General features: G+C 48.9%; 1 protein-coding gene across 6 annotated transcripts in view; it reads left to right on the top strand.

Moving 5' to 3' along the window:
- The first annotated feature begins 977 nt into the window (after positions 1-977).
- Positions 978-15,661, top strand: part of ZNF674 (zinc finger protein 674) — a 48,811-nt gene continuing 34,127 nt past the window's right edge. For 3 of the 6 annotated variants that reach the window (XM_063083723.1, XM_063083724.1, XM_063083720.1), the window contains exons 1-3: positions 1,175-1,232; positions 1,730-1,837; positions 4,106-4,150. In XM_063083723.1, coding sequence (XP_062939793.1) covers positions 1,823-1,837; positions 4,106-4,150 — 60 coding nt within the window. In that variant the 5' untranslated portion in view covers positions 1,175-1,232; positions 1,730-1,822. Of the gene's footprint in view, positions 1,027-1,174; positions 1,233-1,729; positions 1,890-3,441; positions 3,518-4,105; positions 4,151-15,661 lie in introns of those variants that run through there. The other 3 variants (XM_063083721.1, XM_063083725.1, XM_063083726.1) reach the window with 3 other exon arrangements.

The following is a 15,661-nucleotide window of genomic DNA, read 5'->3' as shown; positions in this document are numbered from 1 at the left end:
ACTTGGCCTCTTTCTCCCAGAACTTGACAGAAAACAGAAGTTTCCTTAAGGCCACCACAGGCCTTCTTTAGCAGGCCACGTTGCCACTGGCGGGCATTCCCAGAGACAACAGATCTCCCCCATTTACAATGCGTTTTCAAAAACGCAAACACCAGGGTCTGCCAGGGCATCCGGGGTCCCAGGAACTGAAGCCCCCGCATTTGTTACAGGAGAATCAGAACGGGGGTTTCTTCCTCATTTCGGGGGCTGCTGGCCCTGAGGCCCTGCTCCAGAGCCCCTCCTGCGGCCTCTTCTCGACCCAGCCAGAGCCCCTGATGGCGGGACGCTCGGAGCCCGGCCCTGGCCCTTAGATGAACGCGCCCTCTTGCTGCTATCGACTCCAGAGGAGCGACTCTCGTTCCTCTGTCCAGCCGCGGAAGGAAGCGGACAGCGGGGCCGTGGGGACAGAGGGGCGCAGCAACCGGGAGGGCGCGGCGCAGGAGCACGGACTGGAACGGGGGCTTCGCCCCGGTGCGGGCGGGAGCGGAGCCGCTGGAAAGTGCGCGCGGAGCCCGCTCTCCTCCTGCCGCCCTAGGTCGCCTCCCCGGGCTTTCCGTGCGACTCGCCGTAGACAACGCGCGCTCCAGTCGTCCTCCTCCAGGCCTCCCCCTCCCTCACGGCGAGCGTTGTCAGGAAACCTGGCCGAGAGGCGCTCCCCGCCCCCGGCGGTAGTGCCCCCGCCCCCGGCGGTAGTGCCCCCGCCCCCGGCGGTAGTGCCCCCGCCCCCGGCGGTAGTGCCCCCGCCCCCGGCGGTAGTGCCCCCGCCCCCGGCGGTAGTGCCCCCGCCCCCGGCGGTAGTGCCCCCGCCCCCGGCGGTAGCCGCCCCCCCCCCCCCCCCAGCGACTGCGCGTGCGCCGCGCCCCGCGTGCTCAGGAGTGACGGGAAGCGGAAGTTCCCGGCCGACGCGGGAGCGGTCGGGTTCACACCGGCCGTTGTCTCCGCCCCCGAGGTTCCGGGCCTGCGCGGGGAAGGACCCGGGAGCGGGAGGTGGTGACGGTTTGACAGGGACGGTTGGGGGGCCGCCGGGTCGTGCGTTAGCGCCCTGTGGGGTTGAGTGACACGGGCCGTGGCGTGAGGGTCGGGGCCGGCGAGCGGTGGGTGGAGCGCGTCCTTCAGGGACTGTTTACTGGGTGCCTAGTAGATGCCAGGCCGTTGCCAGTGTTTCTCATCAGCTTTCACAGGGGCGCTGAGAGGTAGTACTGCCATAATCTGCGTTTTGTGGAGGAAGACGGCGTAGAGTGGCTCGGCCGCCTGTCCGGAGTCACATGGGGAGTAAACCCCAGGCATCCTTGGTCTTTGCCAGTAGCACTTATCCCTTTCTAACGTGCCCTGTAATTTATTTATCGTGTTTACTGCGTGTAGTCTGTGTCCCTGCTAGAATATAAGCTCCGCAGGAGCGGGGAACTCTGAGGTTTTGTTCACTGATGTGTCTGTAACCCGGAGAACGGGCACGTAGAAGGCACTCGACTTATTTCTGAAATAACCAAAAGTGGCAGAGCAGAAAATCAGTTGGTCCAGAGCCCGGACTCTTAGCAAGGCCGTGTTAGTTCATTGCCAATCATTGAGCTCTTTACGAATGTTGACTCTTAAAGCTAGAATGAGGCACTGTGCCTTCTTGTGTCCAGCTTTGCTCCATGGAGGGTAGCATGGGGGTTGCTAATTGAATCTCCTTTGGTCATTGTGTTTCCAGAGTCAGAGCGCATAACTGACACCGCTGACCACCAACTTCTGACTCCAGCTAATCTGCACCCGGGCTTCCTCAGCCTACAGAAGACTCATTTTAATGCCTCAGGAGGAGGTGAGTTCCCTGGGTCGGAGGCAGAGATCTGGTGCTACAATGATGGTCCCAGGTAAGGTGCGTTTCTCTCTGAATCCCTTGGTCCTGCCTCCTTGGGAACAAGAGGGCCTGCCTGGGGCAAGTTGGAGGATAATCCTGACCCCAGATCCCAGATCCAGATCCTCAGGGGAGACGGAGGAGGCTCACAGTACAGCAGGTCCTAGAAGAGCTGGACCTGCAGGGCCTGTGTCCCACCCTTTAGCTGAGAGAGCAAAGCTGGCTCAATTTTCAGGCACTATCAAGGATCATGTGACAGTGGGCAATTTGTTAATGTGTTGGAGGAGAGACACATGAAAGTCCCAGGTGGACGGAGGCATGTATGCCCCCCGTGGGGGCAGGCATCCTGCTGTAGTGCCTGCAAAGGCCGGAGCAGCCTGGGAAGCATCATGACCAGACACAGACGACTTTGTCCTCTCCTAGCACGCTTATGTGCATGCATTGTGCTCCCTTCTCTTGCCATTGGCTATTTCTGGGTTTGAGTGAGTCCCATAGTATCAACACTATGCCTGCTTTAAGGGGAAATGCTGACTCTCCCTCCATCCTGACCAAAGTGCAGAAAATATATTTTATACCTTTAGTTTTTAGAATTTCAGAGTAGTCTGTAGGTATGCTATTGTATTAGTCTGTTTCTGATGTTTATAACAAAATTACCTGGAACTCTGTGATTTGTAAGAAAACGAAATTTATTGCTTACAGTTTCGGAGCTTGGGAAGTCCAAAGTCCAAGGAACACATCTGGTGAGGGTCTTGGTGGTGGCGACAGTGACCCAGTAGTCTCATATGGCAGAAAATGGCAGAGCAGAGAGAGAGAGAAAGAGACTCTCACATGCTCTCCTTTTAAAGCACTCAGAACCGTGCCCCTGAACCCCATTATTAATCCAGTCACTAAGGCATGGTCCAACAATCTGATCAGCTCTTCAAGGCTCCACCTTTCAATTAACATAATAGGATTTCCTGCCCTCTCAACACTGTCACAGTGGGGGCTGAGATTCCAGTATGTGGAATGTTAGGGGACACAATTTAAGCTTCAGTGAGGTTGGGGGGGGGGACATTCAGTCCACATCAGCTATCATCCAGTACTGCTGCCTGGTTTTGATGTTTAACAAATCTGGGCCTGAGAGCATGACTCGTTGAGCTACACGGAGCTGAACCCTGTTGTCCTGATGCTGCCTGCGTGATCGCTGCAGTATATGAAGGTTGCTCTGTACAGGAGCTCCTTGCTGAAACTTTCAAAACTGCCAAAGAAAAAAGAGCGTAACAATCACAGTGAAAAATTATGGCAATGGGGGAGGTGATGGGGCAGGAACAGGGTGGTAAAGGGGCCACTGAAGAGTGCAGGGCACAGGGGGGTAAGCACAGTGGTTTTCAGCTCCACATAGAACTGACAGTGCTGGGCTCTTACCCACCTGCCGCTGCCACCTCCCTGCCCTCTGAGCCCTGGTTTGTCTCCTTGTGCCGAACTACATCAACAGATTCTTGTCATCACAATATGCTGAGTGTCTTTTCACTGCTAGAGTTTAGTGCAATAATAGGTGATTTTTAATAATTTTTAATTTTTACCTCACTAGTAACTAATACGCATTGTCAAAAAATAAGAAAATGCAAGTAAACAAAAGAAGAAAATTGAAATCACCACTCAAAGGTAACCAATGTCAACATTTTAATAAATGCTCCCCGAGACATCATCCGTGTACATACTGCTTAACACAGACTGGGTCCCGCTGTACTTGCTTTTTTGTAACCTGCTTTTAAACGTGTTAAGAACTGAAAACACAGTTTCATATTAGTTGCAAAGCCCATGCTGTAGTCCTGTTTTGTCCATGTCATATTTGGTGAGTCCCTTTTCCAGGACATTTAGTTTGCCTCCAAATTCGAATGGCGGAAATGAGTGCAGTTAACACCTCTGCAGCTTTGTGCACATTTGTGACTGTTTCATCATGAATAATTGCTTGGAATAGAATTCTGGAGATGGAGTGGGTGTCAAATGGTTAATGTTGTCTTAAGTAGGTGTCTTTAAACTCAAGTCATACATCTGTCCAGTAAGGAAAACAAAATTCCATGAGCAAAACCCACATGATCTTAGCGGAGTCCCAAGGGAACGGGCTGGGGCTCCCAGGCCATGTTTCCAGATCACTGTCCCCAGGGTGCAAGGGTGATTATTATTCGGCTGGTGATGCTGGTCTCATGGCTGTACGCACTGATCTTGACCCTCCTAATTCTGCCTTTGTAGTTCTCCCTCCTTTGTCCGGAGCTGAACAGGATGGCCATGTCCCAGGTGAGTTCCCAATTTACTGCTATTTTGTTTCCAATGAACTTGATACAGCTTTTAGGAATCTGTGTTGTAGCCTTGAAAAAAAAAATCTGTTGATCCTTTCCGTTCTGGTTGTTTTCACTTCAACCTGTCATCAGGTTTTCCTAATCCTTCCCCTCGCCAGGAGATAGGAAAAAAAAAAAAAAAAACTGACAACGACAACAAGTGAATTCTCTATTTCTTCCTGTGAGACCTATATCTTCCCTTTTCTTCTCTTGGTTAAGCATACATTTTTTTTGTATGTATGCTTAAATACCTAGACTTATCCTGCTTTTTCTCTTTCTTCACTTCCAGGGCACTTGTTCTTACTCATTACATTGAAGAAAATAAAAGTAAATTCATGTGTGGTGATTCAATGTACATACAAAAAACTTGTAGCCAAAATGTTTCTATTTTTTCTTCCCCCAGTACCACATTCTTCCTCAGAGATACCATCACTGTTACCAGTTTGGTGACTCCATGGTGTAGATGCATATATATCAATTTAATTAACTAAAAATGAATATATGTGTATACACACCTACACGCACATATATATAGTTTTGTGTATTTTTACACAAATGGCATTACACTCCCTTACCCAGCTTGCTTTCTCCACCTGATTATATTCTAGGTGGCGTTCCTTGTCAATATATAAAGCTTACTTCAGTTCTTATTTCATAGAATGGATGTTTCATTTAGTTATTTCTCCATTGATGGACATTTAGGTTTTTCATTTTTTTATATACCTGTTTGTTCAATAGGACAAGTGTTTATGGAGGATAGGCCTAGAAGTTGGATTTTTGAGTCTAAGGAATTCACGTGTTAAATTTGCCCTCTCTAACTCTATACTAATTACCACTTTTACAAAATTTTAAAGACCAGATAATCTCTGTGTTTGAGGTTTCCAGGCTAATGAAAGATGAGAAGGAATCTAATTCATTTTATGTATCCACTTAACCTTAAATTTGATGAAGACACTAAAAAAAAGAAAATTGTAGACCGGTTTCACTTAAGAATATAGATGCCAAAATTCTAAAAGCATAATCTGAATAGAGCATTCATAAAATGAATTGAGTATGTTTTCAAGTAATTTTTACACGTGGTAAAAAATTGAAAGCTTTGTTCAACAAAATGAGGAAAATAAATCTCCCTGTCGCCCCATCCCCAACTCTTCTCCTCCTTCAGTTTTTCATACATTCTTCCAGAGAACCTATATGCTTATTGTTTTAGTCCGTTTTGTGTTGCTATAACAGAAATGCCTGAGACTGGGTAATTTATAAAGAAAAGGAGTTTATTTGGCTTACGGTTCTGGGACAGCTGCATCTGGCACGGGCCTCAGGCTGCTTCTACTCATGGCGGAAAGCGGCAGGTAGCCGGTGGATACAAGCAGATCACATGGCCAGAGGAAGCAAGAGAGAGAGATGGGAGGTGCCAGGGTCTTTTTAAATAACCTCTTCTCATGGGCGAGATCTCACTTAGGACCCTCACCCCCCAGGGAGAGCAGTAATCCATTCATGAGGGAATCGCATCCATGACTAAATCAGCTTTCAACACTGCCACATTGGGGATCAGATATCTGTATGAGTTTTGGGGGGACAACGCATCCAGACTCTATCATTCTGCCCCTGGACTCCCAAAACTCATGTCACTCTCACATACAGAAAACAGTCATTCCATCCCAACAGTCCCAAAAGTCTTAGCTTGTTCCAGCAGTAACTTAGAAGTCCAAAGTCTCATCTGAGACCAAAGGCAAAAGTCCTTCCAGCTGTGAACGTGTTAAAAATCAAAACCAAATTTATCTACTTCCAAGATACAATTGTGAAACAGACATTGGGTATACATTCCCATTCCAAAAGGGAGGAATCGGCCAGAAGAAAGGAGAAACTGGATCCAGACAAGTCCAAAACCCAGCAGGGCAGACATAATGTCTTAAAGCTCCAAAATAGTCTTCTTTGACTCCAACTCCTGCATCCTGGGCACAATAGAGCATCTGGGCCCCCAAAGCCTCAAGCAGCCTCACTCCCACAGCTCCGCCAGGTGCAGCCCAGTGGGCTGTGCTGGTGCCTGTGGCTTTTCCAGGCTGGTGTTACATATTGCCAATGGCCTTACAGACTTGGGGTCCTGGTGGCAGCCTTGCTGCCTTTGCTCTACTAGACACTTCCCTGGTGGGGGCTCTCTGGGGTCTCCAACTCCACTTTCCTGCTCAGCATTGCTTTCGTAGATTGCCTCTGCAGTGGCTCCACCCCTGTGGCAGGTCTCTGCCTGGGCCCCCAGGCTTTTCCATACATCCTCTGAAATTGGGTGGAGGCTGTCATGCCTCCACTGCTCTCATGTCCTGCCAGCCTGCAGATTTAACACAACACGGATGCCACCAAGGTTTCAGGCTTCTACTCTCCTGAGCTGCTGCATGAACCGCACTTGGGGCTACTTGAGGCAGGACTACTCCAGCCAGAGAAGCTGAGATGAGATGATGGGAACTGGTTCCTGAGGGCAGGTGCATCCCAGGTCTGTCCTCTAGGACAAATCAGTCCTTCTAGGCCTCAGGGTCTGTGATGGGAGGCGCACCCTTCCAGGCTTCTGAAATGCCTTCAGGGCTTTTCTCCCATTGTCTTGGCTATTAGCATCTGGCTGCCTCACTGACAAGATAATGTCTTTAGTAACCAGTTTATCTGCTTCACCCTTGCAATTTTCTCCTGTTCTCCACTTCTCTACCACATGGCCAGGCTGCAAATTTTCCAAATCTTTACACTCAGCTTCCCTTTTAAATTCTGGATTTGCATCATGCCTTTTCTGTCCTAACTCAGCATAGGCTGTTAAAAGTAACCATGCAGCTTCCTTAATGCTTTGCTGCTTGGAAATTTCTTCCACCAAACATTCTGGTTCACAACTCTTAAGCCCCACCTTCCACAAATTCCTAGGGCATGGACGCAATGCAGCCAAGTTCCTTGCTATGGTTTAGCAAGGGTTATCTTTTGTCCAATTCCAGATAAGTTCTTCATTTCTGTCTGAGACCTCATCATCCGCATGGTATTTACTGTCCACGTTTCTATCAGCATTCTGATCACAACGATTTAACCATTTAACTCTAAAATGTTTTAAACATTCTCTCATCTTTTTGTCTTCTTCTAAGTCCTCCAAACTCCTCCAGCCTTTGCCTGTTACCCCATTCCAAGGCTGCTCCCACATTTTCAGGTATCTGTATAGCAACACCCCACTCCTCGATACCAATTTTCTGTTTTAGTCCATTTTGTGTTGCTATAACAGAAGTAACTGAGACTGGGTAATTTATAAGGAAAAGGGGTTTATTTGGCTTACGATTCTGGGACAGCTGCATCTGGCGTGGGCCTCAGGCTGCTTCTACTCATGGCAGAAAGCGGCAGGCAGCGGGCAACTACAAACAGATCACATGGCAAGAGGAAGCAAGAGAGAGAGATGGGAGGTGCCAGGGTCTTTTTCAATAACCAGCTCTTATGGGCAAGATCTCACTCAGGACCCTCACCCCCCAGGGAGAGCATTAATCCGTTCAGGAAGGATCCGCCCCCATGACTCAAACAGCTTCCAACACTGCCACATTGGGGATCAGATTTCCACATGAGTTTTAGGGGGACAATACATTCAAACTCTGTCACTTATCTACCTGTCCAGACATATGAATCCCTGTTTTTCTTCTCTTTCTGTCTTTCTTTTTAACAAGTTAGAGTACATTCTGATTCTTTTCATGAGTTAATGATCATTCCTGAAAGGACGAGTCGACACCAGTTGACGATCCACCCGAGAGAGCTCGTTTATTAGGCGGCACACACACATATATATAGGGCTTTTAGGGAAGGCTGATTGGCTTAAAATACAATCCCTACTTAGCATACCGCATGGGGCTTGGGGTGAACTGATTGGTGTGCGATTCGCCCCGGCAAGAAGGAGAGTATGGAAGAAAAGGGCAACCAGCGCCATGATGGGGTGTGGCCGAGAAGGACTTATGTGATCAGGGTGTGATCCCTTGGGGCATTTAGGTTCTTACATTCCTTGGTGTGATCCCTTGGGGCATTTGGGTTCTTACATTCCTCCCTTTTTCTTGTTTTAGGAAAGGGGACGTTGAAGTCATCGAGCTACTTCCTGCTGAACTGGGGCGTTGTGGGGGGGGCAAAGGGAGGAAGGTACATAAATACCCATTATGAAACCCCAAAGGAGGGTGGAGAAACAAGTAATTTCAAAAGGGGAAAAGTCCATAAACGTTCCTTGAAGCCGCAAGTCGAATATGCACCGGTTCCATTGTTCGTAGTTGGAGACTGGAGGGAGCAGCCAGGCATCAGTGGCAAGGACGTGTAGGAATGCGTTTCCTCTGTAATGTGGTGTCTCTTCAGCATCGGCTGAGGCGCTCATGAGATGAGGCGGGGGGGGGGGGGGTGTTCATTGGTACCTAGAAGCTGGTAGTTTCTAAGCAAAAGCTGCTTAAAGGCCTGATTAGAGATTTTTCCCACTTGGGTTTGAAGAAACCTAATGATGCAGGGCAAGAAAAGGCAGGTTATGAGGACAATGATTAGACGTCCTAAAATGGGCCAAATCCAAGTTAGGATAGGGTTTAAGATATTTTTCTTTCTACTAGACCGGATTCATTGATATAATAACAGCATTCTTCCCCAAGGGAGATGCAAGTACCTCCTTTTTCTGCAGTGAGGAGGTCTAGTGCTCTACGGTTTTGGAGGGTGACCTGAGCTAAAGAGGTAATTTGTCTCTGTAGAGAGGAAAGAGATTCGGCAGTGGAGGTCAGAGCCCCTTCAAGTTTAGCATTTGTGTCTTCAGCCGCCCATAAACTGTGTCCTAAGGCTCCTCCGACAGGCCGGCTCCGACCGCTGATGTTGTTAGGGAAATACCAACCATGATCTGGAGGAAGGCGGCCCTTTTTTGCCTTGAGGGGGGATGAAGAAGATGGAACAGTTCTGAACTGGTGTACAGAGTGAGTTGAGGGATGATGGTGACAAGAAGGCATGGGGCAGCAAGATTAGGCAGGATGGAGGTAGAGAGGGTTCCATTGCACCAGAAGAAAGAGCCTGGTGGGGCGACGGTGTGGTTATAAATGGTTGAGGAAGGGAAGCGTTTAAGGGGATGGCCGCCAGGAGCGGTCGCGTGAGAGAAAACAATTCCCGGGAGAGAGAGAGAAAGATGAGTGTTTCAGAAATGATCTGTTGCCAAGTGTAAATGGGTGACCCTGGGGAGCTAGCAGAGGGGCCTGAAAGCTCCCTGGGTGAAATGAAAAGAACAGGAGAAGGCGAAGGAGAAGGTTCATGTCTCCGGAATTGGGGGTAAGGCTGAGGTCCGGGACAGGCGGAGTTTGAAAGGGTCGGTAGGATGAGGGATACACTTAAAAGAATGGTGTGTTAAGTTCTTTTGCAGCTTGTTATTGGAGTTCTCGGTGGCCGAGGGTGGATCCTGAGTGTAAGGCTTCAGCCTGGAAATATGAATCCATGGAGTAACATGATTACCTGGCAGGGCAAGTTTAGCAGCAGTTGGAGTGCAAAGGATGACAGGACATGGGCCTTCCCACTTAGGGGTTAGGGGGGTTTTGGGTTCTGGGGAAGTGTAGAATACTAATTGGCCTGGGCTGAGTGAAAGGTTATTTTTGGAAAGTGACGGATCTGGAAGTAGCCAGTCCTGGTACTTCTATAATTCGGTGCGAAGGTGGGAGAGCAAGGGTAAGGCCATAGTGGGTGGTATGGGTCCTTCAGTCACTGTGATCCCCGGGGGTAGGAGGGGCCTACCATACATGACTTCAAAAAGGGAAAGATTGGAGGGCTTTTTTGGGAGAGCCCTGGTCTTGAGTAGAGCGAGAGGTAGAAGACGGACCCAATCAAGGTGTAATTCCAGAGACAATTTAGTTAGTATGGTTATTATGGTTCTCTCTACCTTTCCAGATGCCTGAGGTCAGTAAGTGCAATGTAGGTGCCAGGGGAGAGAGAGTGACTGGGAGAGTTTTTGTATTATCTGGGCGGTAAATTCAGGTCCATTGTCAGATTGAATGGAAGTGGGCATCCCAAATCGTGGGATGATTTGGGAAAGGAGAGTCTGGGCTATGGTGGAAGCCTTTTTATTAGATGTTGGGAATGCCTCTACCCATCCTGAAAAGGTATCAAGAAACACCAAGAGGTATTTGAGGCGCCGGACAGAAGGCATGTGCGTAAAATCGACCTGCCAGTCGGCCGCAGGTTTGAGACCTCTGGCCTGGTGGGAGGGGTATGGCCCAGGTTTGAGAGGGGTGTTAGGATTGGTACGCTGGCAGATTGTGCTTGAGGAGGAAATTTTTGCAAGAGGGCTTTGTCAGATGGGGTGATTGAGAAGAAGGCTTGTAAAAACTGGGATAAAGCTTGGGGGCTAGAGTGAAACAGGTCATGGTGTTACCCTTGGTGTTAAGCAGACCGCGTTCTTTCCATATGGCCTTCAGCTAGAACGCAGGCTCGCGGGGCGGCGATAAGTTTGGCCTGCTGGTTGGTAGTACCCTTGGATAAAGGTTGGGCCTTTATAACCGAATCAAGGGAGACTATGGCATACCCTGCGTAATGAGTGTTTCCTTCCTTGAATGAGGACCCATCCATGAACCATGTGAGATCAGCGTGAGATAGGGGTCCCTCAGTGATGGAAGAGCAGTAAGGTATAAAATTTTGAAGGCTTTCTACGCAGCTGTGCAAAGGGGTGTTGGGGGAATCTGGTATAGGCAGTAGGGTGGCCGGATTTAGGGGTGGGCAGGTAGTGAAGGATAGGGCAGGATTTTCCAGAAACGAGGATAGGAGGGTTAGGATTCTGGAAGGTGGGAGAGATTGGAGAGCCTTATAGGTAAGGAGGTCTTTGAGGTGATGTGGTGAGAGAATGGTGAGAGGTGCCCCAAATGTTAATTTGGATGTGTCCGTACGCAGTAACTGCCCCGCTGCCAGGGCTCTTAAACAGGGTGCCCAGCCTTGTACAGTGGGGTCCAATTGTTTTGATAGGTATGCTATGGGGGCAAAGGAGGGGCCATAATTCTGTCCTAGAATGCCCAGAGCTTGTCCCATATTTTCATGAACATAGAGGAAAAAGGGTTTAGTTAGATCAGGGAGATGAAGTGCAGGGGCTGTTAGAAGGGCCTGCCGAAGCTTGAGAAAAGAGCGCTGAGGTGAGGAGAGTAAAGGTTCTTCAGGAGGACCCTTACTCATATTATAGAGAGGTCGGGCTAGCAAAGAGAAATTGGGTATCCATGCTCTGAAATATCCGGCTAGACCCAGGAAAGATAGGATCTCTGTTTTGGTTTTGGAGATGGGCAGGTCAGTAAGAAACTGTTTCTGTCCAGGGTGATTTCCTTCTTTCCCGGGGAGAGGAGAAAACCAAGGTAGGTTACAGACGGTAAGGAGATTTGGGCCTTGGCGGGGGACACTTGATATCCCCTACCCGCTAGGAAGTTAAGCAAATGGGCAGTGTCAGCTTGGGATTGTTCCCATGAAGGACTGCATAGAAGGAGATCGTCCACATATTGTAATAAGGTGGACTCTGGATGGTTTAAGTGAAAAGATTTGAGGTAGGATTTCTTTGGAGGGGTGGGATTAGTAGGATCTTGGGCTTGAACTAGCGCTAGGAGGAAGGAAACGGGGGAAGAGGAAGAGGACAGGCGCAAAGTAATGGAGACTTGACATGACTAGAAAGGAATGGGAGAAAACGGATTGAGTGCCTTGAAGGCAGCAGGTTAAAAGAGGGGTTTTTGGGGGAAAGATTTGTTTACCTCCTACCCCGACTATAGGAGAGCTGCTGGAGGTGGTGGGGCCTTTATATTGCCTTAAGACCGAAAAGGTGGCTCCAGTGTCCAGGAGGAAAGATATTGGGTGGCCGTCCACAACCATGGATACCCTGGGCTCTTGCTTTGTTATAGAGATGGTCGGGAAGGGCCCAAGGCTCCTTCAGTCCTCCTCAGCGAGGCCCACCATAGGTGGTGTCCACGGTTCGGGAGACTGTGGGGCAGTTGGTCCCTCACCCCTTCGGGCAAGGGGGCAATCAGATCCCCAATGTCCCTTCTTTTTGCATTTTGGACAAGGAGTGGTGGGTGGCCTGGGGGTGGGGCAAGCCTTTGCCCAATGCCCTTCCTTTCCACATTTAAAGCAGGCTCCAGGTGGAGGCTTAGAGGTGGAGGCTGTGGGAGGGCGCCCAGGGGGTTTGATAAGCCGGGCCAACATCTGGAAGTTGGCGTGGTCGGCCTTTTGTTTTCGACGTTCTTTTTCCTCCTCCCGATTATGAAAAACCTTGAAGGCCACTGACAGGATTTCGGTCTGAGGGGTTGCAGGACCCTGCTCTAATTTTTTAAGTTTAGTTTTAATGTCGGGGTAGGATTGGGCCAGGAAATAGGTCATAAGGACATGCTGGCCATCTTCTGAGTTGGAGTCTAAGTTAGTGTATTGCTGAAAGGCCTGAGTTAATCTATTGAGGAACTCGGAGGGAGTTTCTTCCGTTTTTTGGACAATTTTTTGAATTTTTTGGAAATTGACGACCTTGCGAGCCGATTTTTTGAAGCCAATTATTAAGCAAGAGGCAAAATGGTTTCGAGCCTGGATTCTCTGGGCTGTGTTATAATCCCAATTAGGTTCCTGTTCTGGGACTGCTTGGGGGCCTGGCGGGTGATCCGGATTGGTACGATGGGTGTCAGTGGCATGGGTTTGGGCTGTATCCCAGACCCAGCGGCATTCCTCAGGGAGGAGGGTATTGGCTAGGAGCATGAAGATGTCATGATGTGTGAGGCTGTAGGCCTGCAGGATCCATTAGAATTCTTTAATGTAGGTGGTAGCCTAGTCTTTTTTCTAATTCTGTAAGGTCAGCTAGGGAAAAGGGAACATGGACCCTAACTACTTCTTCAGCCCCAGCTACTTCACGTAGTGGGGCGATTGTTAAAGGGGTGGGGGGAGGTCCTCGGGAACGGGTGAAAGGGGGGCTTAGTGGGTCAGGAGTAGGTGAGGGTAAAGACGGGGGAGTGGATGGCGCAGGAGGTGCAGAAGGTGACGCGGATGACGGGGGAGGAGGAGTGGACGCCGGAGGCACTGGGGGAGCAGGAGGTCAGTAGGGTGGGGGTTCATCAGCAGGGTCGAAGGTGGAAGAATCGAGGGGTGACTGTGAAGAGGGTTTACAGGCTAAAAGGAATTGAGAGGGAGCACAGGAGGAGCAGAGGGTGGGGTTCTGAGCCAAGAGGCGAAAAGCCTCAATGTAGGGGATCTCCTTCCATTTTTTTAGGCACTGGCAGTAGTTAAAGAAGTCTCATAGGATGTTAGGATCTAGTGTGCCCTCAGGGGGCCATGTTTTCTGATTATTTAGAGGATAATAAGGCCCATCTTGTGTACAGAATTTGGTGAGGAGTTTGGGCTCAATATCCGGCCTGAGGGAAAGGTTGGTGAGGTTTTTCAGAAGGCATTGAAGTGGAGAGTCCCCTAGGGAGGAGGAGGAAGCGCCCATTCTGGTCTCTTAGCGGGAATTTAGACAGAAATCGGACAGAAATTTAGTGATAGGACAGATCCTTCGGCCTGTTGGGAAAGGCGGGATCCTAGAGGGCGTCCCCAGTAGGTCACGTCAGTCCCGGCAGGTTCAGGTACGAACCAGGAAGAGAGAAGGGAGGTGTGGGTCGTCACTCAGACCTCCACTTCTCTAGGGCAAAAGCCCAGTGCCTGAAGGAACCTAGCGCCAGGATTTTCTGGTTGGGTCCCGGACCCGGGAAGTGGAGAGAAGATTGTGGTGGACAGGAGGGTGAAGGAGAGAACAGAATGGGGCTTTTAACCTCCAAAAATGAAAGTAAACATTTACTGGGGTTTGGAACCTGTTATAGTTTGGGAATTTATGGTGGTCGTGAAGACCGTGGTGGGGTGGGGTATGGGCGTTAGGGGCTACCGGATGATCTAGACTCCCTGTGGTAGCCTGAAAAGGGCTGGTGCCCTTTAGGAAAGGGGGCTTACCTAATGATGAGCTGGTGGTGAGTGGAAGGAGCCAGCGCCGAAAAGAATGGACGAGGGTGGACCGTCAATGGTGAGCGGTGGAAGGGAGGCCGGTCCTGGCGGGACGGAGTTCCCGAGGGGCGACTCGAAAAGTGCTGCCGCTGCGATTCAAAAAGTGTTACAGCTCGAGGGAGCCCTGAGAGGCAGCTCGGAAAGTGTTGCCGCTGCGATCCGAAAAGTGTCGCCACTCGAGAGAAACTCCGTCCCGGGTTTCGGCACCAAATGAAAGGACGAGTCGACACCAGTTGACGATCCACCAGAGAGAGCTCATTTATTAGGCAGCACACACACATATATATAGGGCTTTTAGGGAAGGCTGATTGGCTTAAAATACAATCCCTACTTAGCATACTGCATGGGGCTTGGGGTGAGCTGATTGGTGTGCGATTTGCCCCGGCGGGAAGGAGAGTACGGAAGAGAAGGGTAACCAGTGCCATGATGGCATGTGGCCGAGAAGGACTTATGTGATCAGGGTGTGATCCCTTGGGGCATTTAGGTTCTTACATTCCTCGGTGTGATCCCTTGGGGCATTTGGGTTCTTACAATTCCATTTCACCATGTGTTGATCTACTCCAGGTTTTCTTAACCTGGTCACTGTTGACATTTTGAGCCAGGTAATTATTTGTGGTTCTGTCTTGTGCACTGGAGGGTGTTTAGCCACAGTGCTGGCCTCTACCCTCTAGTTGCCAGTACCTCCACCTCACGTCCCTTGTCACAATAATGAGAATTCCTTCTGGCATTGTCAAATGTTTGCTGGGGGACAAAATTGCCCAATTTTGAAAACCATAGTATACCCCATTTACAAAAATGGTTGCTTGATATTGTTGCAGTAGCTGAAAATACCATTATTTATTTTTCTTTCACCCAGGGATTTACATATAGGATATCTCTAGTCTTTTGATGCCATAAGCTGTTACACTTCTTGCAGTGTAATGGAGAAGCAAAAAAGATTACTCAAAGCAACATGAATGCAATGAGAAGCCTGAAGGGACTGCACCTCAGCAAGTCCTCTGTTACAAGGAGAAAACTGGGTACAGCCCCAATTCAAAATTAGCTTCTGTTTGTTATTATAAAGACAAGGAAGTTTCACAAGAAAAATCAGTTGATCTAGTCATTTCAAAAGGACACAAAGACATGGGCACCGTGACAAGAGTTATCTATGGCTAAGTACAGCTTAAACAATAGAAACTAGTAACATCATTTAAATGAACAACATGACATTCCAAAGTATAATTTGTGAAAAGCTAAGTTGATCAAACTGTGATCATTATCTAATTGAAAATATAACCTCTCCTTAAATGATTTAAACAAGAGTTGCATTCTTCTTATTAAATCTAAGTATAATTGTCCCTAAAGTTTCCATCGACAAACAGCTTGCCCATAGCAAACATTTTTTCACATTTTTCCCTACAGCAATTCTTTAAAATCTCTTAACAAGATCGTTATGTCAACCACCTGTTAGGTCTAAAATCATTGAAGTATATAATCCCATACCTAAACAGTGATT

Source organism: Cynocephalus volans, chromosome X, assembly GCF_027409185.1.
Source record: "Cynocephalus volans isolate mCynVol1 chromosome X, mCynVol1.pri, whole genome shotgun sequence".
NCBI lineage: Eukaryota > Metazoa > Chordata > Mammalia > Dermoptera > Cynocephalidae > Cynocephalus > Cynocephalus volans.
The sequence above is the reverse complement of the archived record's forward strand: the minus strand, read 5'-3'. Positions and strand labels throughout refer to the sequence as shown.